The sequence below is a fragment of the Leptopilina boulardi genome, unplaced genomic scaffold (genome assembly GCF_019393585.1).
Source record: "Leptopilina boulardi isolate dan_hultmark-lab unplaced genomic scaffold, ZJU_Lbou_2.1 LbouV2_1, whole genome shotgun sequence".
Lineage (NCBI taxonomy): Eukaryota > Metazoa > Arthropoda > Insecta > Hymenoptera > Figitidae > Leptopilina > Leptopilina boulardi.
In genome coordinates this window covers 493,331-520,100 of record NW_026137640.1, presented here as the reverse complement: position 1 = coordinate 520,100, position 26,770 = coordinate 493,331, and the positions used below count along the sequence as shown (strand labels likewise).

Here is a 26,770-nt window from a genome sequence, read left to right as displayed (position 1 = left end):
ATTTTTTTTAGGAATATTCCACTGAAATATTGAAAAAATATTCTATTGGAATATTTTTTTTTGGTTTTTAAATTCTTTGAATATTATAATATTAATAATAATAATAATAATATAATATATTTTTAAAATAATTCCAATGGAATATATTCCAATGAAATAATCCTATACAATATTCCAAAGGAAAGTTCCAAAAGTTGGACATTTTAATATTCCTGGAATATGGATGGAATATTCTTCTAATTTATTAATAAATATTTTATAGCCAATATTAAAGCAATATTTTTATGATATTCCAAGGGAATATTCTTATAATAATTTCAGAAAATATATTTTTACAGTCTTAAAGAAATATTTCTGTACGATATTCCGAAGGGAATATTTATAAAATATTCCACGAGAATTTTTTATTTGGTCAATATTCTATGAAAAAAATAATTTTGTATTATCATTTAATTGTCATTTGTCAGTATTTTTTTACATATAGAAAATTTAATAATAAAAATTATTTTCTTTTTTTAAAACAAGAGAATTTTATAAATAAATAAAACATTTTGTCAATGAAGAAAGAGAATATGTGTAGAAAAATGTTTGACCGTTAAATATATGGTGATCGCGCGACTCACTTAAATTTCTTCTCGCGTTAAAGCTAATATTTTTTTTTTGTGAAATTTTTTTTTATATATATATTTGATTATTAATATTATTTGACAATAGATTTTATTTGATGCATTAAAATTTTAATCGAAGCCTCATTTCATGACAACTAGGCGGCAGTTGAATCGTTATTCACACCTTGAATCACACCTGTGTCAAGCACACGCTACACAGTATAATTTAACAAACACCACGCGATTGTCGCTGAGAAGCTCCTGAACTGAAGATTCTCTTCTCCGAGTTTTTTATATATATATTTTTTTTTCCTCACCGTCGGCAAACGATTGTCATTATTTGGAAATTTTTGTAAGTATTTTTTATTTTTTTATTATACTGATTTATCATTTCATTAAAAAAAAAAAAAAAAAATTACATTAGAAAATAAGTTATAGAAGAAATTTTGAAAAATTAATTTTTCAATTATAAATGAAAAGAAAAAAAAATGATATTTTTTGTATATATATATATATACATGGACATTTCACGTAGACTGTGACACATATATATATATATATATATATATATATACAAACACGTGTTTCACTATATATAAGAGAAAAATGGGATCATTGAGTGTTATAAAGTCACTTTTCAATTCTGGGTTAAACACCTTTTTCTTTAATTTTAAATATTCATTTTTTTTTCTTTTCGTTTATTCATGGTCTCTATTCGTTTCCTCTTTTTTTCCGGCTGTACCCAACAGACTTTTGACAACCTTGAGATTTGTGAAGAATACATGAATCTTCAGAATTGTTATTAAAAAAATAAAAAATGTTTTTATTCGAGTTAAATCGAATTCAATTTGATGCAATTTTCCTTTTTTTTTCATTTATAATATTGAGATTCATTTTTTTTTTTTTTTTTTTTTTTTTGCTTTACTTAATGAAAAACAAAATGTATTTGTCTCAGAGCTAAATAAATATTTATTTGTTTTAAATAAATTTTATTTGACACTATTGATTTTTAAATAATTATAGATTTTACAAATTTGTTTATACAGTTCAAAATTGATTTTTTTACTAACGAATTAAACATTATTTTTATCTTCATGGCACAACCTTTTGAAATTTTTCTTTGGAGTAAAAATGAAAAATAAATCAAATTTGTTTTATTAAAAAGAAAGCAATATTAAAAGTAAATTTAGTAAAATTTAAAAGTAAATTTAGTAAAACTTAAAAGTAATTTAGATTGAATGGAACATTTAATTAGTTAAATGTCATGACAATTTATATTTAGTTAAGCTATATTAACTTAAATTAAAAAGTCTTAATTAGTTAAGAGAGTTAAATTATTTAATTTAGAAAATTAAATTTGGAAACAAGTGTCTTTTAAAAGTTAACTAATTAACAAAATTTCAATTAACTAACCATTTAAGCTATACTGTTCCACAAAAACTGTAAAATTACCATAAATTAATAATAATAATAATAATACTTTTTTTTAAAATTTTCTTTCACTTTAAAAATAATTTTAAAAAAAATTATAAAAAGAAAAAAATGTATTTACTTTAAATTTTCTTTAAATTCAGAAAATATTTTTCACTTATTATTCTAGATTAAAATTTCTGTTTTCAACAACAACAACATTAATTGTATAAAATATATTTGTTATAAAAAAATGTGTATAATGTAAAAATTTCGTTTTTAAACAATTGTTTTCGTTTGTAGATATTTTTTTCTTTTTTTTTTTTTGTCTATTGCAACTTACATTTTTTGTACTTTCTTTGTAAAGTTCTTTTTTTCTCCTTTATTTGTACATTTGGCACAATATACATAAATCAACACAATATTCATCCATATATATATACCAGAATAATAACACCTTATATTCAATAATTAAATTCGTTTTAAAAACCAGGCTCTAAAAAAAATTGTTTTCTTTTTTAAAATTTTTTTTCGGTTTTTATTTTTGTATTTTGCTATTGTTTTTTAATTGCAATTATAATTATTATTATTATTAATCATTATTATTCTTATTAATTATTATTATTATTATTATTATTATTATTATTATTATTATTATTATTATTATTATTATTATTTTTAATAATTTTCAATTGTATTAAATTTAGATTTTTTTTTTAAATATTATTCTCTTTCTTACTGAGTTTTTTTTTTTATTTTTAACTTGCTCGAAATGTTTTTGAATAAGTTAAAGAAATGATTATAATAAGTTTTTTTTCAATATGGTTATTAGTATTATGAATAAACAGTTCACAGAATGTATTAAAGGTGTGCGTAGCAGAGTTAATTTAAAAATAAAGTACATATGAATTCTTCTCTTTTTTTGTATTTGAGTTACATAAAATCCAGGCTCAAAAAAAGAATATATATTTTTTTTAAATATATTTGTAACGTATATTAAAATTTATATTCAATTACAAATTAATTCATGTATCGAAAATATTCTTTTATAAAAACTGTTGTGGATTTTTATTTTTATATATCATAATATATTTTATTTTTTTTTTATTTTAGTAAAACTAATTTATAAATTCGATTTTTCACTTATACTCACAGTTTATTTATATAGGTTTTCAAAAGGTGGTCATAAAACTAAAAATCTTGTTTATATATTAGAAAAAACATTTTCTTTTGTATATATTATTTTTTGATACACGCACAAAAATATTTTCTAATTTTCTAGTTAAATTTTCGCAACTGCATTTTTTTTATAGTATCGATGTAGTAATTGACAAGTAGATAAAAAGAAAGTGAAGAAGATATGTGCATTAAAAAAAAAAAAAAAAAAAATTATACAATTCCCTCATTTTCTTTGCCGCAATGATATCTTTTATATGAATGAAATTCAAACGCAGCCGTCGGAACGATATGCCACCAACGCAAATGTATATAATTGACAAATCAGTCTAGGTTATGTGTATTTAATAATCTCTTATCGATAAGATATTTAAAAAAAAAACTGTTATTATCTCTTAAATAAAGTGTAAATAAACATGTGCAATGATCCATTTATCTTTTTTTTGCATTATTGTATTATTATTAATTGAATAATTGGAATATATTATAATCACAATTAAACATTATATTTTAACACCAACAATCCCTTTTTTTAATCTTTGTAATTAAATATTTAAAGTTTTTTTTACGTTTGGCAAAGAAAAAAAAATAAATTTGGTTCAATTAAAATTTAATTTTATATCATTAACAGAAATTTTGATTTTAAAATTAAATATGATTTGATTAAAATTAAATACGATTTATTGAAAATAAAATTTGATATAATTAAAATAATGTTAATTATAATTAAATAATATGTCTATAAAGTTGTTATATCTTACATTATAATATTAATTTTACGGCTGCATTTAAATTTCATTCATTTTAAATATAGAAAAAATTTAATTCAAATAATAATTAATAAAAAATAAATAAACAATACAAAAAATATTTATTTATATTAAATAATTATTATTTGAGCCAAATTGAAATTTATTTCAAGTACAGAAATTATTTCTTTCAAATATCATTCAATTGATTTAAATAATAATTATCTAATATAAATAAATATTAAATAAAATAAAAAGTTTTTTTAAAATAAATAAAATATTTCCGTATCAAAATATTCAAAAGAAAACGAGAATTTTTCTTTGGAACCTATCTGAACTTGTTTGGAACTTGTTTAGAACCTATTTGAACTTATTTGAAACCTACTTGAACTAGTTTGAAATTTGTTTGGAACTATTTGAATTTGTTTGAAACATGTTTGGAACCATTTGAATTTGTTTGAAACATGTTTGGAACCATTTGAATTTTTTTTGAAACATGTTTGGAACCATTTGAATTTGTTTGAAATTTGTTTGGAACCATTTGAATTTGTTTGAAACATGTTTGGAACCTATCTGAACTTGTTTGGAACCTGTTTAGAACCTATTTGAACTAGTTTGAAATTTGTTTGAAACCTATTTAAATTTGTTTGAAATAGGTTCGGGACCTATTTGAACTTGTTTTTAGATATAGAAAATATTGTTGGTAAAGAAATTTAAAAAAAAAAAATTGAAAATATATTTTTACAGCCTTTTTCAAATTAAAGCTTGTAATATAAAAATATATTAATAAAATATCAAAAATTAATGATTGATCTCTCGAATTATACGTATATATATATAAAAATTGTAAATAAAATTCTTTTCTCAAAAATTTTTTGTGTACACATCTATGAGGACTTTATCATTCAACCTAAATCTTACATAAATTCGATTTCAATCAATCATTCCTTGACTTTTATTGATTTTGTTAAGAGAGAAAAAAATAAAATAAAAATTATTTTTTTTTTTGAAGAAAATTTATATAAAATAGGGTCGACAATGAGTACTTGGACTTTGGTCATAATAATGATCAAAGTAATATTTTTCACGTGTTAATAAAAAAAAAAAAATATTTTTTTTCTCTCTCTCTCATAGATTCCTTGATATCGCACTTTTAGATCATGACACGTTTAAAAAGATTGTTTGCCTGATAAGGGTGATTCAAATGATAAGATGGCGGATTTGCTCGCAATTCCAGCGATGACGCAAATTACTTCGACCTCCAATTGGCTTTTTTTTTTTTCATTTGCACAACCTTCTTTTGTTTTAAATGAAAGAACAGAAAATTCCACGAGGCCTGTTATAAAAGGAAAAAAAAAACCCCACTTTTTTTTGTTTTATTGTATTTTTACTAAGAGTTTGAATGTCTCTTTCGATAATATGAATTTATATTTAATATTAGTTTTGGATTTATTTATTATTTATATTAACAATTATAATTGTTATTTGTAAATTTTAATTGTCATTTACAATTAAAAATTCTTGTAAAATTTCCTCGTTATTTCCTTTATTCGTTTAATATTATTAAAAAATTTATTGTTTTTCATCGAGAAGATTTATTGTTTTCCTGTCATTGTTCGCTTGAATGATTATGCACTTATTTACTCAAATATCGCACTTGTCAATAGTACACCTCATTTTTTTTTTTTTTTTTGTTTTCATCAAAAATTCTAACATGATATTTAAAAGGGGAATCACTATATACTACATTAGAAAATTAGGCACAAATTTTCAAAAAAAAATCCCTTAGGGCAAAAATAGATAGAATTTTTTTTTTCAAAATCCAATATTTGAAAATTGACACTCGCGAGGTGACAACCTTTTTTTTTGTATTAATAACGAGAGGAGCAAGCCCTACACGTTACTGTCGGTCCCGACGACTGAAATTATCATTTTAGCTGATACTAGCTAATGTAATGATGCAGTTTTATCTCTTATTATCATGGGAAACGAGATAAATCGCGATAGTGCCGTTTATTTTGACAACACTCTCTCTTCCCTCTCCGAAACACCTTTGGCGCGTCGCGACTTATATTATTAATACACATAAGGTGGTATCAGCCCTCGTATCTTTTTTTTTTTTTTTCTTTTTATTTTTTTTTTGTAAACGGGCTTCTGTAGCCTTAAAGATTATATATAAATGCCAGTGACCCCCGTGTTGGATGCGCACGATTTAATCTTGAGGGATTTTCAAAAAACTTTATATAGTACAATTTACAGATATCAATAACAAATAAATAATAAAAGATATACAAATATTTCCTTGATACTATTATTATAATAAAAAAGAAAAAAAAACTGGTAGCATATCAGCTTATCATAAAAATTATGATTGAAAATTTCCAAAAAATATTACAAAAAAAAAAAAAATTGGAATCTTTTAGAGTGGAGACAGAATATTATTATTAATATATAATTATTATTTATATAAAAAAAAACAATATACCACTAACCTTAGCCTCTATAATCGATGCGAATCCATTTCAGATGATGAGTTAAAAAAATTCGAACACTCCCGAAATCATGTATTTTTGATATTAAAAAATAAAAATATACACTTTTTCTATTAAAATATTAAAGCGATCGCGATTTTAAAAATTTTGAACACTCCCGAAAGAAAAGCGAATTCTAAAATTACAATAGAAAAAAATTTTTAAATATATTTTTTCGTTCGCGCGAATTAAAAGACTTGAACGCATCACTCCCGAGAGAAGCTGTTTTTCATCACTGCAAATAAGCAAAAATTAATTCGTTAATAAAAAGAAATTTTTTTAAAAAATAATTATAATTATAATTATTAAAAAAAATGTTTTTTAAATTACAAAAATTTACACGTCTAAACAGGTTGATGAACGAAATGTAACTGATTGAATTATTTTTTGGATTTTTATGACCTTTGCGGTTAAAGACCTCTACTGTATACTTCTATATATATATATATATATATATATATATATATATATATACATATAATTATATACCTGTAAACAAATATACAGATTGGGGAGATGCAGCTAGGTATAAAAATAATTTCAAAATTGCTGCAAAATAATAAAATATTTTAAAATATTTAAAATATTCAATAATATGAAGTAAATCGAATAATATAAAAAATTATATTATTATAATAATAAAATATAATTATTATAATAGTATTAAAAGTACGTTACTTATTTGAAAAAGGTTAGAACAACAGAAACGAATTTGAACTTATTTTAAATAAATACGGAATAAATAAACGTGTTGCAAACATACTAACTTGTTTGGAACCTACTTAAACAAGTTTGAAATTCGTTTGGAGCCTATTTGAAATCTGTTTGGAACCTATTTAAACTTGTTTGGAACCTGTTTGGAACCTATCTGAACTTGTTTGGAACCTGTTTAGAACTTATTTGAACTAGTTTGAAATCTGTTTGGAACCTATTTAAACTTGTTTGAAATCGGTTTGGAACCTATTTAAACTTGTTTGGAACCTGTTCAGAACCTATTTGAAACCTACTTGAACTAGTTTGAAATCTGGGTATAACCTATCTGAACTTGTTTGGAACCTGTTTAGAACCTATTTGAAATAGTTTGAAATCTGTTTGGAACCTGTTTAGAACCTATTTGAACTAGTTTGGAACCTATATTTAAACTTGTTTGAAATCGGTTTGGAACCTGTTCGAAACCTATTTGAAACCTACTTGAACTAGTTTGAAATCTGTTTAGAACCTATCTGAACTTGTTTGGAACCTGTTTAGAACCTATTTGAACTAGTTTGAAATTTGTATGAAATAGGTTCGGAACCTATTTGAACTAGTTTGAAATTTGTATGAAATAGGTTCGGAACCTATTTGAACTTTTTTGAAACCTATCTGAACTTGTTTGGAACCTGTTTATATAACCTATTTGGACTTATTTGAAACCTATTTGAAATCTGTTTAGAACCTACTTGAACTTGTTTAAAAATATATCAGAATCAGTTTGAAACACATTTAAACTGTTTGAAACCTAAATTAATCTTATTGTTTGAAACGCCAGCTTAATTAGACCAAAAAAAAATGTCTAAAACTATATTCCAAACTTTTTTAAAATGATTTTAAATATATCGTAATAAGTTCAAAAATATAATTAAACTTGTTTGTTTTGTTTAAATTTGAAGCATAACTATAAACATTAAAAAATATTTGAAACATGCGCGTTTAAACTTGTTTGAAATTATATTTTTTTTTCCATTTTTAGTTGCGATTTTCAAATAGATCCCTAAAACTTAGAATTACTTCTCTCTTTCTTTATATATTATTATTATCGTTATTTGATTTTGACAAAAATTTAACATTCCAAAGTTTATGTTTTTATTTCTAATCGTGCATATTGTTATTTCTATAATGATAGTATATATTTTAAAATATATACTTAAATTTCTTTGTAGAATAAAATTTCTAATATATATATATATAGTTAAAAAATATTGTTTTGTCAAAATATGATACTCCTAAAAATTCTTCTACAATGTGTCAATAATATTGATGACTTTTCTTATTCTTCGCACATAAATTCTTTGTATATATATATATATATACTTTGAACCATGAAAATATTTGTTTCTCATTAGAGTGAATAATAAGATGAGTTAGTTCAAAAGCATTCCCAAATTCCTACTCACCCAATAGGATTAAAAATATATATATACGAAAGAAAAATAATAAGACATTTTTTTTATCATCAACCAAGATCTTTGCGATCTTCTTTCATTTTTACGACCATTTTCTATAGTGAGAGCGCGCGCGCGCCTGAAAACGATGGATAGAGGTTATATTATCCCGCCTCCTTTCTTATTATTATATCCATTGAGTTTGACTTTTAGCAAACTTTTCCTTTACAATTTCATGGGTGACGCACGTCGTTTTGTGTGCATGAATCAGTGTCTTAAAAATTTTCCTCAGACAGTTGTTTACGATCATGGGGTGTATATGCGTATATATATTTATGACGTGACGATGTCAAAGGTAAACTTTGACCATTGAACTATGATGGTGACTCATTTCACCCCATTAAAAAAAAAAAAAAAAAAAAAAAAATTTCTTCTCCATATATTTAAATGTATTTTTGAAATTTTCAAAATGGCTATATAATAGTGCGATGCATATAAGCGCCATGACAGAAAAATCCGCAACGGACGTCCATGGTCCGACACACGACTCTTATCACTCGGCAGCTCTACTCAGTAACCTTATCAAGGAACAAACAATGGCCCCCTTCCTACAAGCTTTGTGTCAATCAAACACGATTTTACGTTTGTCTTCTTCTCTTTTTTTTTCATTTCTATGTCAAAAAAAAGAAAAAAAAAAAAAAAATGAGAATAGTAGGAAGTACTTGAGAAAAACTTGAGAAAATTGTGTAATAAGTATATCACTTTAGAAAATATGTCGCAAGTTTCTGAAAAAACCAATAAAAAAAAAAAGAAAAAAAATATTTCTATAAATAATGATAAAAAATGATCAAACTGTCAATTATCATCATCAATAAGAAAAAATAATAAATAAAATTTTTAAAGCAGGCCATAATATAATTTAAAGATTTTAAGGCAATTTTTTATAAAGAAAGTTAAAAGTTTGAATAAAACAAAACAAGTTAAAGAAACAGATTTTTTTTAAAATCAACAGAAATCTTTTTTCCGGAAAGAGAGGAGAGTAAACTTTTTTTTTTTTAGTGCGGTATATAAAAAATTTTGTTTTATACAATAAGTTTTATATTATTTCTTATCATTATTCAAACCTCCTTTTTTTCTTTATACAACAAATTACTTTTTTCATTTTTCTTCTTTCTAAATTTGTATATTAGTAAAAATTTTAACTATTATTATATAGTACTTGAATTTTTGCCTAGGGAATTAAATTTTATTAAAAGCATAATCAAAATTTGCTCAATCATTAGTAAAATTCAACTAATTTATAAACTAATAAGGCTCAAAGTTTCGTTCAATAAGTCAAATCAGGAATATTTTTAGTTAAAATTTTTACTATCAAACAACTTGGACGACAATCTGGTATTGTTGCACTATAACAGTATATTTGTTACTACAACAAATTTTTAGTTGTTACAATAAAATTTTATTGTTTCTTACAACAAAATTTCTATTATTTCTTACAACAAATTTGTATTTTTATATGCTAAATAATATATTTTTAGTATTACTAATAAGGAATTTGTTACTACATCTTACAAAGATTTGTTGCAGCGACCAAACAAAATTTATTAGTTCCAGATTTAGATTTCATTTTTCTCACATAAAAAAAGCGATTTGGTTTTTACAACAAAACTTGGTATTTAAACCAAAATTTTGAATGTCTCAATGAGACACAACCAAAATTAGAAAAAAAGGTATTTTTATTGTCTTAACTGTTTAAATGGTAAAACCAAAATTTTGTTACTACAACAATACAGATTTGTTGCAGCGACCAAACAAAATTTATTAGTTTCAGATTTAGATTTCATTTTTCTCACATAAAAAAAGCGATTTGGTTTTTACAACAAAACGTTTGGTTGGTATTTAAACCATAATTTTGAATGTCTCAATGAAACACAACCAAAATTAGAAAAAAAGTTATTTCTATTGTCTTAACTATATGTTTAAATGGTAAAACCAAAATTTTGTTGGTGCAAACATAAAAATTTTTGTTTAAAATATATACCAATCAAATGTTTTATTGTCAAAACCAAACTCTTTTTTTTTTTTTGAAAAATTCAATTTTTCACATGGCACATAATGTCATTATTTTTTATTTATTTTTTGTTTACGAATGACCATAAAAAAGGGTGGTTTGTTTTGTGTCAACCAATGAGAATCAAGGGGCTGGACAATCAGTGTATGTGTGTGTGTGTATGTCTGGGCTATTTGATGGTTTCGACCACCGCCACTGGTTTCTCTTCGATTCAGGTATATGTTCATCCTCATAATATATACTGAATGTGAAGAGGAGGAGGAGGAGGAAGCTTTAAAAGTAAAGACTCACGTTTTCCACCTCCACACTATAATGCGGGTTTGGGACCTCAGCTTCGGGCTTCATCATCAGTTACAATCCGAACCTTGCGCCAACAAGTATATATAAATCTGACATCTTGTCTACTACCGTCTTGGCTGCACAGGTCGATGATAGTGAATTTCATATCAATATATAAGTGGACAGTAGATAGGAGAGAGAGAGAGAGAGACTTTGATAAAAAATATTCGATAATAATTGTGACGCGAACACGTGCATGTATATTATTATAATTTTTTTTTAACCGACTAATTTTATGTGCCAATTTTTAACATACATCTTCATCTAAATGCGACACGCAGCATCTGAAATTAAGGTAATTTTTACTGCTCCTATATTTCATTGAAGTGTTCGTTAAAAATAAATATTATTTGCATCAATTTTTTTTTTCACTATCTGCAAAAAAAAAACCGCATTAGTATTAAAATTTCTGATTCTATCAGCATTTGGGATCATTATTTGTAATCTAAAATTTATGTATTTGCAATCCGTTATACTGATATATCAGAAATAAATTCCGCCATTTCGGTTTTTGAAAGTTACAATGTTGATAAGAATTGAAAATAATTATTTTGAACTGAATCACTGAATTTTAAATATAGCAATTTTTCTGTTGTGATGAACTAATTCAAAATTAAGACATAAAATTGGTATTTTAAAGCATCTAAAATCTTTATCTATACAAGATGAAAAAGAGATTGCTACACTGAGGATTGTTAATACAGAACTAACAAATTGTTGTAGTAACAAATAAATTCATACAGATTTGTTGTAGCAACCAAACAAAATTTGTCAGTTCAAGGTTTTAGCAAGTACAGTTCATTTTTCTCCAAAGATACAGATTTTAATTGGATTTTGGATAAGCAATAATGTGACATTTAAAAATCTACCATTTAGATTTTTAAATGTGACATTATTGCTTATCCAAAATATTTTAAGAATTATAGCTTCAAGCATTCGTATATATATATATATATATATATATATAATAAATAAAAATTCTGTTTTTATATATATAAGAAACGATATACAATGGAGAGATCAATTTCTCTGTTTTGTTAAGAAAAAAAGGAGTATATATGAGTCAAAAGAAATTGAGTTTGAAACGCGTGCTGTCGTCGGTCGCCACCGGCGGAAGTCGAAACTTGACATTGCAGGACGGAAGTGACGCGTTCCGAGCAAACAGGTCTCTCACATTTTTCTTGAGACGGACGAGGTGTGCCTTTCGGTCCTTAACTCGAAACCGTTTTTACATAAATATGTATAGGTGTATCATTGAGTCGCGTGCCTCTAAATCAAGATTTCATCTCTATAATCTCTATTAAAATTCAATAATAATGTCACTAATATCCAATTTTACATCAATGGAAATTAGTTCTAGTTCTAATTATCCAATTCTAATTATAGACTAAACACAACTAATTAAGTTTCTACTTCCACAAAACTTTCTTTAACAGAAGCGGAATTTCCGTATCGAACTTCCAGAAAAATGATGATCCTATAGGAAAATCCGCAATGCTCATTGTTTCAATATTTATTATCCTTTAACGTGTCACATCTTCTTTGTTCATTTATTCTATTTCTATTTGACATACATTATTTTCAGTTTGTCATTCATCACAAAAAAAAAAAAAAAAAAAATTAGAAGACTGAAAAATTTCTTTCAGGAAACAATGAAGGAGACTCTAGCGAAACAGGATATAAAATTAGAGTGGGAGGATCGTCGTTTATCCGGAAATAGTTCTTCCCCGCCAGTGACGAGAATGACCGACGATCAAACAACCGAAAGTCCACAGAGTGTCATCACAACTCGCAGGTACACACGAACAATTACAGCAACAGGTCATATTACTGAGACACTCACCAATCATACACCCGATTCACCTGAATCATCAAATTCCAATAATGTTCAACAAGTGATTCAGCATCAACAAATTCACGTTAAGGATGAAAATTCCGATCATCGTCAAAGATATCATCAAGAGGAAATACAACATCGTCCTGAACATGTTCCGATTTCACCTCACGGCAGTCCCAATCAACAACAAGTGACAGATCAACATCAACCTCCTGTTATCTTTACAATCAGTGGTGGCACCGAACTACAAGTCGAGCCAGCCGAAACATCCGAACCACGAAAAGAACCACCCAGGTGAGTTTCTTATATATATATATATATATATATATAATTTGTTTCTCCAACAAATTATTTCTATTATTAGTCCTAGTAATATCAAATTATTTTTATCAACAAAATACCTCTTTCTGAAAATCTCTAATTTCTAAAAACAACAAACTTGGGTATTTCCTATACGAGCGGCGGAAAAAGATGAAAATCTCATATATTTACATTTACGTCCCTTTAAATTATCGTCTAGTTTTCGTATCTCAAAAATAAATCTTTTTTTTTTCTCCCAAAACTAGATACGAAACAACAATTCCGGAAAGAAATGAAAGTGAACGGATATATCTATTTCCAAAGGATGCGGAAATTAGACGCGAAGGTGGTCACGTAATTGCTCTACAAGTACAAGAACATCGTAGACAACATAATCAGCAACATCATCGAATTAGTCCACATCATAATAGTGAACGATATCAAAATTCACCGATGAATGCAACTAATGATGATTATGAGGCAACTGTTATGGTAACACAATCAGGTGGACCTGGTGGACATTTAACGGCATCTGTTACATATTCACCGCCAATTGAATTGCGTACCAATCAGCATCATCATCATCATCATCAACAACAACAACAACAACAACTTATTGGTACCTATACGGAAACTGGTGCAAATGGTACAGTTAAATATAATGGTGAAACAACTGTTCCAGCTGATAGTATCAAAGTTTCCAGTACTTATACAACTTTAGAAACAGCAGCATTACCAGCATCACAATCCGTTGCCTATAATCAATATCTCGTGACAGCTGATGCTTTTCAACAACCTGCCGGTTATGGTTACCCTAAACCTGGTGAATTATTCTTTTTGCCTACTACAAATCCACCTGGAGTTCGAGTATCTGAGGTGAGAATTTTCATCATTTCTATAAATTATCATGAAACTGTTACTGACATATATTTTCACAGAAAATTAAAAGGCATTAAAATAAGCTGCAACGCTTCTTATTTTAATCCAATTTTGCTTATTTTAATACCAAAATGGATTAAAATAAGCAAAATTGGATTAAAATAAAAAGCGTTGCAGCTTATTTTAATGCCTTTTAATTTTCTGTGTTGAAGGTGATTTCGAATTGCATACGATTTTTCAGGTATGATCCCTTTTTGTTCGAATTGCGTCCTGAGCTGTTACGGACAGTAACCAAATTCCCCAATTAAATACTGCTTTCTTCTTTGTTCTGTCAACCAAATTTAAGTATTATCAAGAAAAGTGCTTATATTGTAATCAATAAATTATAGAGTGCGAAGGGAAATATGAAAATCTAAATCCGTAACCCAAAAAAAGCCAGTCATATCACGGTTATCCCATACGGTACGCAATTCCTTGGAACGCAATTCTATCGCACACAATTCGAAATCAGCCATTTCTAAATTATCATAAACCATAGTTTGGGAAGTTATAATTATCGCAGGTCGAAAGACTTCATGGCTAATGAAACTTTACATCAATTCAAAAAGTGTAGCATTTCATCTTACAAACATCTTACAATGTTTTTTTAAACATTTTCCAGGTGGATCCTCCGGCTTATATAAAAAGTGATCCAACTCTAACGTCATCATCTTTATTGAGTACAAGAGCAGTTGCACTACAATATCAACAACCAGGTTCTCCAAATTCACAAATGGATCTCTACAGTACAGGCGCAACTGTCACTTATCAATATCCAAAATCAGTAAATGAACATTATTGGCCGTCTGGTGGTGGTCATTCACCGCCATCTGGAATTGAATGTGGACAAGGTTATCCAGGTGTGACAATATCGCCAAGCGATGCTGCAACAGTTACAACTGGTACCTATTCAGGTGGCTCTTACATTTCATCAGGATTAAATGGTCCACCATCACCATGGGGTTTACCACTACCAAGTCCAATAGATCCAGCATTTGATGAATCAAATATTGGCTCTGAATTAAAAGAGTGTGTAAATTGTGGAGTTATGGGAACACCATTATGGCGACGAGATGGCACGGGAAATTATCTTTGCAATGCCTGTGGACTCTATAATAAAACTAATGGTGTCAATAGGCCGCCAATTAGATGCGCAAAACCTAAACAAAATGTGGCGCCGGTGAGTGATTTTTATTCAAAATTTTACAGTTTCATCTCTATAGAGATTTTTTCCAGTATTTGATTTTTAGAACCGCCGGCAACCAAAAGAGTACGAGTGACTTTCGTTGGCCCCGCGTTCAGCGGGTTTCCAGCTATTCCAAGGGGCCAATGAAAACCTCGCCTAAGCCCTTTTGGTCGCCGGCGGTTCATATATAACTTAATTTACAAGTTTCAAGATGAACTTCTTATTAGCAGTTCTGACTGTATCGAAAAAAACTTTAATAATTTTAAAAATTGAATTTAATTAAAATAGATGTATTTTTGAATTGATTAATATTTGATAAGAGATATCAATATTTTGGTTCAATGAACTGAAATTAAAGGCAATTGAAATAACATAGAGTAAGAGGGAGAGGGAGAGCAAGAAAAACGATGAAAAGTCAACTGAAAGATAATAGAAATTGATTAAATTGAAAAAGATAGCAATGTTTTCCTTTATGGAAATAAAGAAAGTTAAAAAAAATAGTTATTAAAGTTCAAGTAAATAGTAACATCCAGAGACTTTTTTTTTTAACAATGAACCATATTTATTTGAATGAAATAAAAATATATTTTTGTCTCAAAATTTATAATTTGTTTAAAAAATTTTTTTTGGCACAAATGAAATTTATTTGCAAATAAAATTAATCTGAACCAAATAAAATTTATTTTGAAACAAATATATATTTATTTATAGTTCCCTGGCAAATGTATTTTTTCTCTGGATGTAGAAAGATTTTGAAAAAAATATATCAAAAATTTGATAAACATTTCAATAAAAATGTGTAATATAAATTTTTTTTTAAATTTTAATGTTTTAACAGAATTTTCCAATAAAATAACAATTCTAACGCGGAATTTATAAAGTAGTTCAGAGTTTCAATTTGTTGATTTAAGAAATAATTACAACTGATATCCTACTGTCTGTAACGATACGTATATTTGTCAATATACTATCTATTTGTAAATCTCCTCTCGCGGTTGACTTTTACACTGATATCCATCTCAAAAAATATTTGATTAAAAAAAAAAAATCCGTTATTGATTGATTTTTTTTTTAATTTAGCAAAAAAAAAAGTGAATAACAAATTTGAATTATTACATAATATTACTTAAAAAAATAAATAAAAACTTTTTTAGTTAATGTTTTTTTGTAAAATATATTAAAATATTTAAAAAAAATAATGTTACAGAAAATGTATATCGAATGGGTGGGAATTAATTTTTATAAATAAAATCAATAAGACTGTTATAATATATAGAAATGTAATCCAGTAAAGAAATGAAACAGGTATCAATAATTTTAATTGTAGAGAATATTTATATGAGTGCTGTAAGGAAGAGTTAAGATTACGATATCTTTATATTGCATCAGGATTACGTGTTTATCTTTACTTTTGCGTCTAATTAATCAAGATTACTTACATTTTAAATACTATTTTCTTTTCTTTTTTTTTATAATTAAATATATATTTTTGTATTCAACTTTCGTTACAAATATATACCCATTTGCAAAAATATTTAATTAATTATTTAATTTTCGTTTTACTTTATATATTAACATTTGAAATCATTTAAATATAGTCGGGAAAAGTTTAAAATCTTTTCATCTTTGAAAATTGCAATTTTACAATTGGCATAAATTCATGTTTAAAAAAAAAAAAAGAAGATTCTGTAAATGTATTATAGAGAAACAAACCTATAAATGTTTCAGAAAACACACAAAAGGATTAAAGTCTCAAATTTTCATTGCAGTTTTATTGTCTCAAACTTGAGAAAAGAGAATTAACAAAAATGTACACCTTATTATGTTTAATCAAGCATTGTAAAATAATTTATACGAAAATTTGAAATAACTTTTTATTTAAGTAAACACATTTTTTATTTCAAATATATACTAGAACCGTTATATATATATATATATGGGTAACTAGACAATTTTTAATGACTTTTTTTTTACTATTAAAGAATATATTTTTAAATGTAATGAACTTTTGTGCTATTAAATTTTCTTTTTTTTAAACAATTGTTTAAATTAATTAATTTAATTAATTAATTTCAAATAATTATTTCTCATTAGAAATTTATAATCAATTTACAGTTAATTTAAAACTATTCAGATTTTTATCAGTTTGATACTTTTAAATTAAAACTGTATTGAATAAATAATTTTTATAGGAAATTATAATTTGATTATTTAATTATCAATTAAATGAATTATTTTTTGATGTTTTAAATGTTTTAAAAATGTTTCAAATAATTAAATTAGATTATTTAAATAATTAAATTACATAATTTAAATAATTGCAGATAATAAGAACCAATTTCAGTAAAATATCAATAAAAATTAGAAGAAAAGAAAATAATTTTTTTTTTTTGAGATAAATAGAAGTTTTTTAATTTTTTTTTTTTTAGTAACAGTTAATTGAAGTTTGATGTAAAATGTAGAGTACGTGTTAAAAAAAAAAAAAAAAAAAAATAAGGGGAAGGACAAAGCTAATGGCCAAATGTGCGCGCGATGAGTCCGAAAATGTGACCATCGAAACAATTGAAAAACGAGGCCGTTGTTATTTGTGCTGATAAGACAATAGGCGTTCGGGATGGATGGCTCGCGCACACCGACGCGACATGACTTCGATATTAAGTAATGTTTGTGCTCTCGAGAAGATGAGAGTTTCTTATCTTCACAACCAGAGCAAATAATAACTCGGTGACATGGCGGGTGTTGTTTGCTCTAGTTTTCTTACGAGAGCACTCCCAGTTTCGTATATTTATATTTATATATATTTAATATATATATATATACTATATATAGTCGGCGATTTTCAAATATTCGTCTCGAGACAAAAAAAAAGTGACTCGACCTGCTTCCTGTGACAAACCCGTAAACGAGACACAAATAGGGTCAAAATTCTCTCTATGTTATCATGCCTAATATTTTTTTTCTACTCAATTTTGCCTTATGGCTCTCTCTCTCTCTCTCTCTCTCTCTCTCTCTCTCTCTCTCTCTCTCTCTCTCTCTCTCTCTCTCTCTCTCTCTCTCTCTCTCTCTCTCTCTCTCTCTCTCTCTCTCTCTCTCTCTCTCTCTCTCTCTCACGAAAAAAAAAATTCAATTTATTTTGTTTTTATTTATTTAGATTAAAAAAAATTATTTATTAGGCTCAAAATTAAAAATATTTTTAATATTAAACAAAATTAATTTAATTTCAATTAAAGATAATACTTTTTAATAAATAAAAAAAATTAATTAAAAAGTTAATTTAATTTCAATGAAAAATAATATTTAATAATTAAAAAATTAATTAATCATTTTTATTTTAATTTTAATTAAAAATAATTTTAATTTCTTTGCTTAAACAATCAGGGTGTCTAACGGTCAGGGAAACATCAGGGAATTTTTTTGGTCAGGGAAATGTCAGGGAAAAGTCAGGGAATTTCAGAAAATTTCATTAAAAGTCAGGGAAATTTCTACAAAAATTAAAATTTTTTGTGAATTTAAAAATTTTTTAATTTAAAAAAACTTGAATTGTTTTTATTACCATTTGTTACCACTATTAGAAATTAATTTATTGTTAAATATATCAGTAACCATATTTTTGTCCAAAGAAAGCAGAAATAAGGTTATTAAAATATCAGGGAAAAATCAAAAAATGTCAGGGAAAAGTCAGGGAATTTTTTTCTCAATCCTTGTTAGACGCCCTGACAATTAAAAAAAAAATTGATTTGAAAATAAAATTATTTATTTGTGCAATATTCTATTAAAGGTTCAATATAATTATATTTTTAAAAATTTGATCTATTCACCTATTTTGATAAAATTTGTTATTTTTATAAATTTTTACCGATTTTACAATTTTTTTTTATCAAATTTAAAAAATTTAATTTTTTCTTTTGTTCTCAGGGTGGTGGTAGAAGACCAGGTGTAAGGTGTGCAAATTGTGGAACAAATAATACAACACTTTGGCGACGAAACAATAATGGAGAACCAGTATGCAATGCCTGTGGACTTTATTATAAATTACATAATGTAAGTTGTAATTAACATTAAAATTTTTAGATTTAAAATTTCGATAAAAAATTTTTTAATTAAATTTATAATATTCTGATTAAATTTTATTTTTATATTTAAAAAATTGTTTCTTTTAAAAATTATTAAATTAGTAATTGTATTAATTAATTAATTAATTTTTTTAAATATAATTAATTGTATAAATTAATTAACTATATGAATTAATTAACTGTATAAGAATAAAATCCCCGGGGATTATTATATATATTCTCAAAAATAACACCTAAGTGACAATGTAATAAATATTCTTAAATTGAGAATATTTTTTTTTTTTTGTGTATATAATAATTTTTTTTAACAAAATGAATTTTGTATATGAATTTTAAAAATTTTATTTTCAACTCTTTTATCAGAATTTGCGTCACTAAATTATTGTCGAGAGAATTCTCACATAATGAAACTGAAAAAGACTAAACTTGACTGTGAAACAATAAAAGAGACGCGGCTTAAAACAAATGCAGTAAAGGCCACAAACAAGAACGTTTCTGCCCTGCACGACAGTTATATGGTCCCCGCGCAGTATTCTCAGAATATTACAAATATATATATATATATATGTGTATAACATTTGTTTTTCCCTCACTAATAATTTTTTATTTTTCTCTCTTTTCAAAAAAAAAAAACAAATATTTCTCTGTTTGAATTTATATAAACTTTCTGGAAAATAAAAAAGAATTTTTCTTTTTTTGATTTTATTTGACTAGGTAAGAAAATATATGTATTTTTTTGGGAAGAAAAATGAAAATTTTAAATTTTTCTTCTAAGGGATCAAAGATTGAATTTTTCTTTCTAATTTATTTTAGAAAAGATAATACTGCATGTATAATAATAATAATAATAATAATAATAATAATAATAATAATAATAAAAATAAAATAATGAAATTGTGATAATAAAAATGATTAAATGGAAAAATTGATTTTAAGGTGAAAAAAAAATTACTTTTTCCATGTCTCACATAAAGTATTAATTAATTTTTTTTTTTTTTTTTTTAAATAACTTTGATCTTCAACCATTCGCGTTTGTTGCGTTATCAGACATTTTGTCTGATAAGAGAGGCATTTATCCTTTTTTTTTCCTTGTCAAGTTGAGGGAATCAATTGATTATTTTTCGATCGCTCCCTATATTTTATATTTATTTTCTCTGGAAACACGAACGGACATTCGACTTATTGTATAGTTAGAAAAGCTCAACAAAAATTTTCTTTCCTTTTTATAAATATAAAAAAAAATTTAATTAAAATTGCATAAAAAAAATAAAAAAAAAAATTTTTTAATTTAAAATTTATTTTAAAAATTTTCATAATAAAAATTGAAACCGAATATTAAATAAAAGAAAATGAACTAGAATTAATTTATTTATTTATAAATAAATAAAATTAATTAAAATACAATTAATTATATTTAAAATTAATTTTTAAAATTGTCATAATATTTTTATTTAATTTCATTTGTATAATAATGTAATAATTTTTATTTTGCAAAAAAATAGGTGAATAGACCAATGAGTATGAAGAAAGATGGGATACAAACGAGAAAAAGGAAACCAAAGAATCACGCGAATATGAATTCAGGCCTAAGTGGACCGAGTGGTGTACAGAAGACCGAGATTAAGTCCAGCTTACTCGGTGAGTCTTCGGTGAGCACGCTTATTCATGAATTACTGTCACTTCAATCCTCAGCCTATAATTATAATTATGAAGAAATACCTTCATCCTACCACATTATTTAAATCGCTTTTAAACGACAAAAAAATCACCTGCATTTTAGTATATATATATATATATATATATATATATATATATATATATATATATATATATATATATATATATATATATATATATATATATATATATTAAAATATATTTCATATTGTCATATAATTAAGTTTCTTTTCGTCTGAAAGACACACGGTGATTTATAGACTTAAAAAAAAATTTACTTTACAAAATTTAAAAATTTTTAATTTAATTTATAAGTTTCTAAATTAAAAAAAAAAATTTCTAGAGACTTATATTTGGAAAAAAAAATTAATTTTATTGTTAAATATCAAAAAATTTTGCAAATGCAACCAAATTATTTGGTTGAGTAAAAAAAAAATTCTATTGGAATTATCAAAAAATAATATAGGTATATTATAATAAAACAAAAATATTAATAAAATAATATTAATATTATAGAAAAAAAGTAAATAATTATGCATCATATTAGAAAAGAGAAATAATTATAAAATATTATTAATAATTTATTTTTCACATCAGTATTTATTTCTTTTATAAACTCAGGACAAAAAAAAATGTTTAAAAAGCAATTTTTTCTTAGAGAAAAATGTAGAAAATGATAGATATATAAATAATTTTAAAGATTTTTTTCTAGAAAGACTGATTTTAACAATTAAATTTACTATTTATTGTTTTCTTTTTCAAATATATTTAAATATATCTCAGTTTACTAAAACTTAGTTTTTTCAATAAAAAGTAATAGCTAGGGATTTACTTTTTGTCTAAAAAGATAATATCTTTTTTTTCATAAAGAAAAAAGATTTTATCAAAATTTTTGTCAAATTTTATACCTGGGACAATAATTAATCAAAAATTGTACATAGAAATTTAGAAAAAAAAAGTCGCGTAAAAAAAGTGTACCTACAGAGAAATATTATATATTTTGCTTTGTCATAAATACGCTTTTAATATAATTGCTTTATGCTTTTTCTTTTTAATGCTAAAAATTTTGTATTGGTGGTTATATATAAACGTGTTTTTTGTGTATAATTTTATGTGTTTGTATGTGTGTGTGTGTGTGTGTGTGTGTGTGTGTGTGTGTGTGTGTGTGTGTATATGTATATGCAAAAGAAAGAATACATTTTTCACCGTCGATAATAAATCAAAAAATAAATTATTTTGTTCTTTTTCTATTATATTTGATTGAAATTATTGTAAACTTTTATTTAATTTTAATAAATTATTTAATGTAAGTTTTTTTTTGTATAAAACAATTTATTATAAACATATACGAATAAAGTGCTCAATTTATAAAAATAATTTTATTTTTGAAAACATCTTCAACATCGCATTTATCATATAATAAATGTTTAATAATTTTAGTTTAACTTATATATAGTGTAAGTAAAACTTTTAATGATACGAAAAAAATAACCAAAAATTTATCTGGAAAATTAAAAAAAATAATTCATTTATTTTATTTAATATTTATAATTTTATTTTATTTTTGTATTTTAAATTAATTTTTTTTACGTTAACAGTAATTCTGAACAATTTAAAAAATGGCCGTTCACGTATATATAGTAATATGAAGAGACTATATATATAATACATAATATGCTTTGTGTGTCATATGTTGGGTGAAGGGGTTTGGGAAGTGCATATGTGTAAGTATTAGTGAAAGAGCGGATTGGTCATAAGGTGTTTTGCCACTGATAATAATGATTACTTATACTAAATGGGGGAGTTACCTAGCAGCCAATTGCAATTGTAATTGAGTAAAAAGGATCAACCCTTTATATAACCAAAAAAAATCACATAAAAAAATTAATTTTAATTAATTTAATTTCTTTTTACAAATTAAAAAGAATTTAATTAACATTTATCTATACTTTATTTAATGTATAATAGCAAAATATTGTATTTATTTACCATTTATTTTTATTTCTATATACTTAATTCCTTTTTTTTTTATTCTTTTATTATTTATCATTCTCAATTTTTTTTTTATTACTCTATTGTTTATTGTCAAGTTTTTATTTTCAAAATTCAAAGAATCATTTGAAATATTTAATTTAAAATTTCAACATCGAATACAATGAGAAAAAAAACTAAAAATTTTTGTTTGAATCAGTTATTAAAAAGTCAAACAAGTATAAATTATATAGTTATACAATTAAGGAATATTTTGTTTCATTTAATTACAAATATAAAAGAATTTATAAAATAAATTATAACAATATTTAATTTAATTTTAATTATTTAAACTTTAAAAAAATTTAATATTCTAAATTTTATAAACAAATAAAGAAATAATTTTTCATAATTATTTTAATAGATAAAATTATGAAATTAAGAATATACTTTAGTATCAATTTATACTCTTAAATTTAGAGTACATTCTTAAATTAAAAATGTACTCTGAAATTTAAAATAAATTTCATAAATTTAAAATACATTATTTTTTAGAATATATTTTCATTTTAAGAGTATATATATAATATATAGAGAATACAAATCTATAATAAGTACAAAGTATTTATTCTTAATTTGAGAATATTGAAATTTGAAAATAATAGAAAGCGACTATTGCGAAAAACTAAATTCGAGATAAATTATTTTTAAAAAAAAGTTGGAGGGGACTTTTTTTAAAAAAATTGTTCTAAAGTGGAATACATATTTCCTGAGGTATGTACAACCTTGAGTTGTGATACCTTGATTATTTTATTGTTTGTCATGAGTCAGGGTCTATTTATGGCAGATGCTCAGTGAAAAAGAAAAAAATGATTGTAGCTAGCATTATATTCGCTACAATATTTGCTATAAATTTAATAAGTTTCTCGGGATTGTCACTTTTTTAATTAATATTAATATTATTTTATTATTATAATTATATTAATAATATTATAATATAATAATTTTATTAAAAAAAAATTTTTTTTAATCAATATTTGCCTCTTCTAAATAATTATGAAATATTTTTTTAACAAATACACTCTCAATTGCACCATCTAACGCTTTGCTAAGAATATATATGCAACCTGTCATACATACATGCAATAAGCAAATAAAAATATTCTTAAATTAAGAATATTGGCATCTTTTTTCAGAATTTTTTTTTTTAATTTACTACGAAATTTATTATACTCTATATATACTCTTAGAATGAGAATATACTCTTAGCATTGAGAAAAATAAATAATAAGAATATATTCTTATTTTGAGAGTAAAAAAGTAATAAAAACAATAGAATATGTATATAATTAACATCTGTTAAATAAAAGATATTTTGAAATGAGGAATAATTTTCTTGAATCAAGTATATTTTAAATTTAAGAATATTTCCTTTGATTTTAGAATAAATATTCTAAAATTAAGAATATTTATTTTAAAAATTAATATAAATAAATATAAAATATTTGAAACTATTGGAAAATTAAGAATAAATCTTAATTTAAGATTATTATCGTTTTTTATAAGTGCCATGAAGTATATTCTCAATTTTAGAATAAAAATAATTAATTTTTTTTTTAAAGTTGCTTATTTTCTCAAAAAATTTTGCAGTGGACTCGAAGCTGCAGTTGAATTTATTTTCAAATGGGGGTAAGGGTGGAGGGGACATCGAGCATTATCCTACTGTAGGTACACTGACTACTTCGCATTTAGGACATGCTCATTCACCCCTTGCATTACCGTCCGCCGCAGTTTTGAATCGTCAAACAACCCTTACGTAAGTGAATATATTCAATTAAACAAAAAAATAACGCAAAAAAAATTTTTTAATGAAATTTCGATAACAGTTTAATTTTTCTCTCAATAATTGAAAACTCTCAATCGAAGAGGAAAACGCTAAAATGTACCTTTTTTTGGAAAAAAATCGCTTCAGTCGAGGAGATTATTCTCATTTTGATAGGATAAATTGAAAAGGTTGTAGAAAAAGAGAAATTTTCCTCTAAATATAAGTTGAATTTTTATAGGGAATTTTCATTAACAAAAAAAAAAATTTTTTTTTTCCAGTGTTCCACCTCTAGAGCCAATGTCTAGAATAAGTACCGACCTCACATCGGTGATAACTTCAACAACTGCAGCTCTACATACCGACAGGCCTTAAAAAGAGATCGTAGCTAAAATTCTGTTTTATCAATTAAATTCTTCTTTATCTGTTTTTTTTTTTTAAATTTCTCGCGATTCTTTATAAATATTTATATATAAAATAATATATTTAACAGATCTCTTCGATTTATTGAATAATTTAATTACTGATAAATTAAATTATCTATTATAGGTATTTTTCATTTTACTTAATATGTAATATTTAATTCCATGTTTTCATAATGAAATTAATTAATTAAAAATTTTATAAGATATTTTATCTATTTGACATTTAGATATAAAAAAAATAATTTTAAATTCATTGTTATGACTTTTTTTTTGTCAACCGTTTTTTTTTTAAATGAAAATATAATTTGACTTTAAACTTTTTTTTAAACAAAAAAAAATTGTCTTTTAAAAGAAATTAATCAATAATTTTATGTTTTATAAAATTATCAATAATTAAATTTTTTTTCAAATTTTAATATTAATAAATTTTTAATTTTTATTATAATTATTTTATTTTACAATTATTAATTTTTTTTTAAATTTTAAGTCAAATTTTTGTTTTAATTTTATATAACAGACTGAAGCAAGTTGATAAACAAGTTTCATGTACATATATTTGTATTTGTTTTATTTTATTTTTTTTTTTTAACAATTTGTCTCCAAAGATTTTTATATTAAGATACACCCAGTGGATTTTCAAATTATTTATAAGAATAATTAATAGGACGAATAAAAAAAGTAATTTTTATAATTTAAATATTTTTATATAGTTATTTGTTAATGAAAATAAGAGAAAATTTTAGGATATCTAATTTAATTTTATTCATAAAAATTTATGACATCTACTTTATATATATAAATAGGTAATATATTATAAAAAATCGTATGTACATATATACATATCAGTTTAATGTTTATAAAATACACTGCAATTGTAAAAAAATATATATATGTAATTGTTATTAAACATTTTGGTTCGATAAAAAATTACTTCTTTTATTTTTAGTGTAAAAATGCATATTTTAATTAAAAGAAAAAATTTGTTTAAACAAATTTTTCTTCAATTAATTATTTTAAATTATTTTATTAATTAATAATTTAATTATAAATTTAATTTTTATTTTAATTCAATTTTTCAATAGATTTTTAATAGAAAATTTTTAATGAAACTATATATCTATAAATCTTTTTAGATTAGAATGATTGTTTATAAATTGAATAAAAAATTGTCTATACTTTCATTTGTGATGAAAATGCATTAGTTGCAAATTTAACATAAAATCGATTAATACTGCAATATATAAATTTTGCAGTGAGGTCATAGAACTCGAAAGTCTTATATATCTCTTACGTTCTTTCAAAAATTAGACTTTTTAATTAACTTTGGAAATTCCCCTCTATCTATATAAAAAAAAACAACTTTATATTATAATTTTATATGCAATTGATTTAATTTAAAAAAAAGTAATTTTTTTTTAAAATTTAAATTGTTTTCTCATTATTTTTTCGATAATTTGCAATAAAAAAAAAGAAAAGTAATATAATTGTCAAAGATACATTTTTGTTAAATTTTTTGTTAGATCGAAACTTTATTAT

At 24.0% G+C, this 26,770-nt stretch overlaps 1 protein-coding gene and 1 long non-coding RNA gene across 6 annotated transcripts in view; one reads left to right on the top strand and one right to left on the bottom strand.

Annotated features, from left to right (window-relative positions):
* Positions 1 to 26,770, bottom strand: part of LOC127281838 (uncharacterized) — a 133,074-nt gene that overhangs the window by 72,317 nt on the left and 33,987 nt on the right. The window contains exon 3 of the long non-coding RNA XR_007843104.1: positions 6,436 to 6,709. This is a non-coding gene — a long non-coding RNA (uncharacterized LOC127281838). The remainder of the gene's footprint in view (positions 1 to 6,435; positions 6,710 to 26,770) is intronic.
* Positions 588 to 25,507, top strand: LOC127281288 (box A-binding factor-like). 5 transcript variants are annotated; one of them, XM_051305031.1, is made up of 8 exons: positions 588 to 960; positions 12,672 to 13,156; positions 13,429 to 14,038; positions 14,703 to 15,260; positions 19,182 to 19,307; positions 20,842 to 20,977; positions 24,638 to 24,803; positions 25,091 to 25,507. In XM_051305031.1, the coding sequence occupies exons 2-8, from the start codon at positions 12,678 to 12,680 to the stop codon at positions 25,182 to 25,184; spliced, it is 2,169 nt and encodes a 722-aa protein (XP_051160988.1). In that variant the 5' UTR covers positions 588 to 960; positions 12,672 to 12,677; the 3' UTR covers positions 25,185 to 25,507. The 5 variants fall into 5 exon arrangements, with proteins under 5 accessions (XP_051160988.1, XP_051160919.1, XP_051161197.1 ...); XM_051304962.1 differs by lacking the exon at positions 588 to 960 and adding an exon at positions 11,005 to 11,320; XM_051305240.1 differs by lacking the exons at positions 588 to 960; positions 24,638 to 24,803 and adding an exon at positions 11,005 to 11,320.

What these genes read in the sequence shown, in the direction of transcription:
- LOC127281288 (XM_051304962.1), top strand. Translation starts at nt 11,294, where the DNA reads ATGCGACACGCAGCATCTGAAATTAAG. An exon ending in CCACGAAAAGAACCACCCAG is followed by an intron (nt 13,157 to 13,428) that starts GTGAGTTTCTTA and finishes TCCCAAAACTAG; the next exon opens with ATACGAAACAACAATTCCGG. An exon ending in TTTATTATAAATTACATAAT is followed by an intron (nt 19,308 to 20,841) that starts GTAAGTTGTAAT and finishes GCAAAAAAATAG; the next exon opens with GTGAATAGACCAATGAGTAT.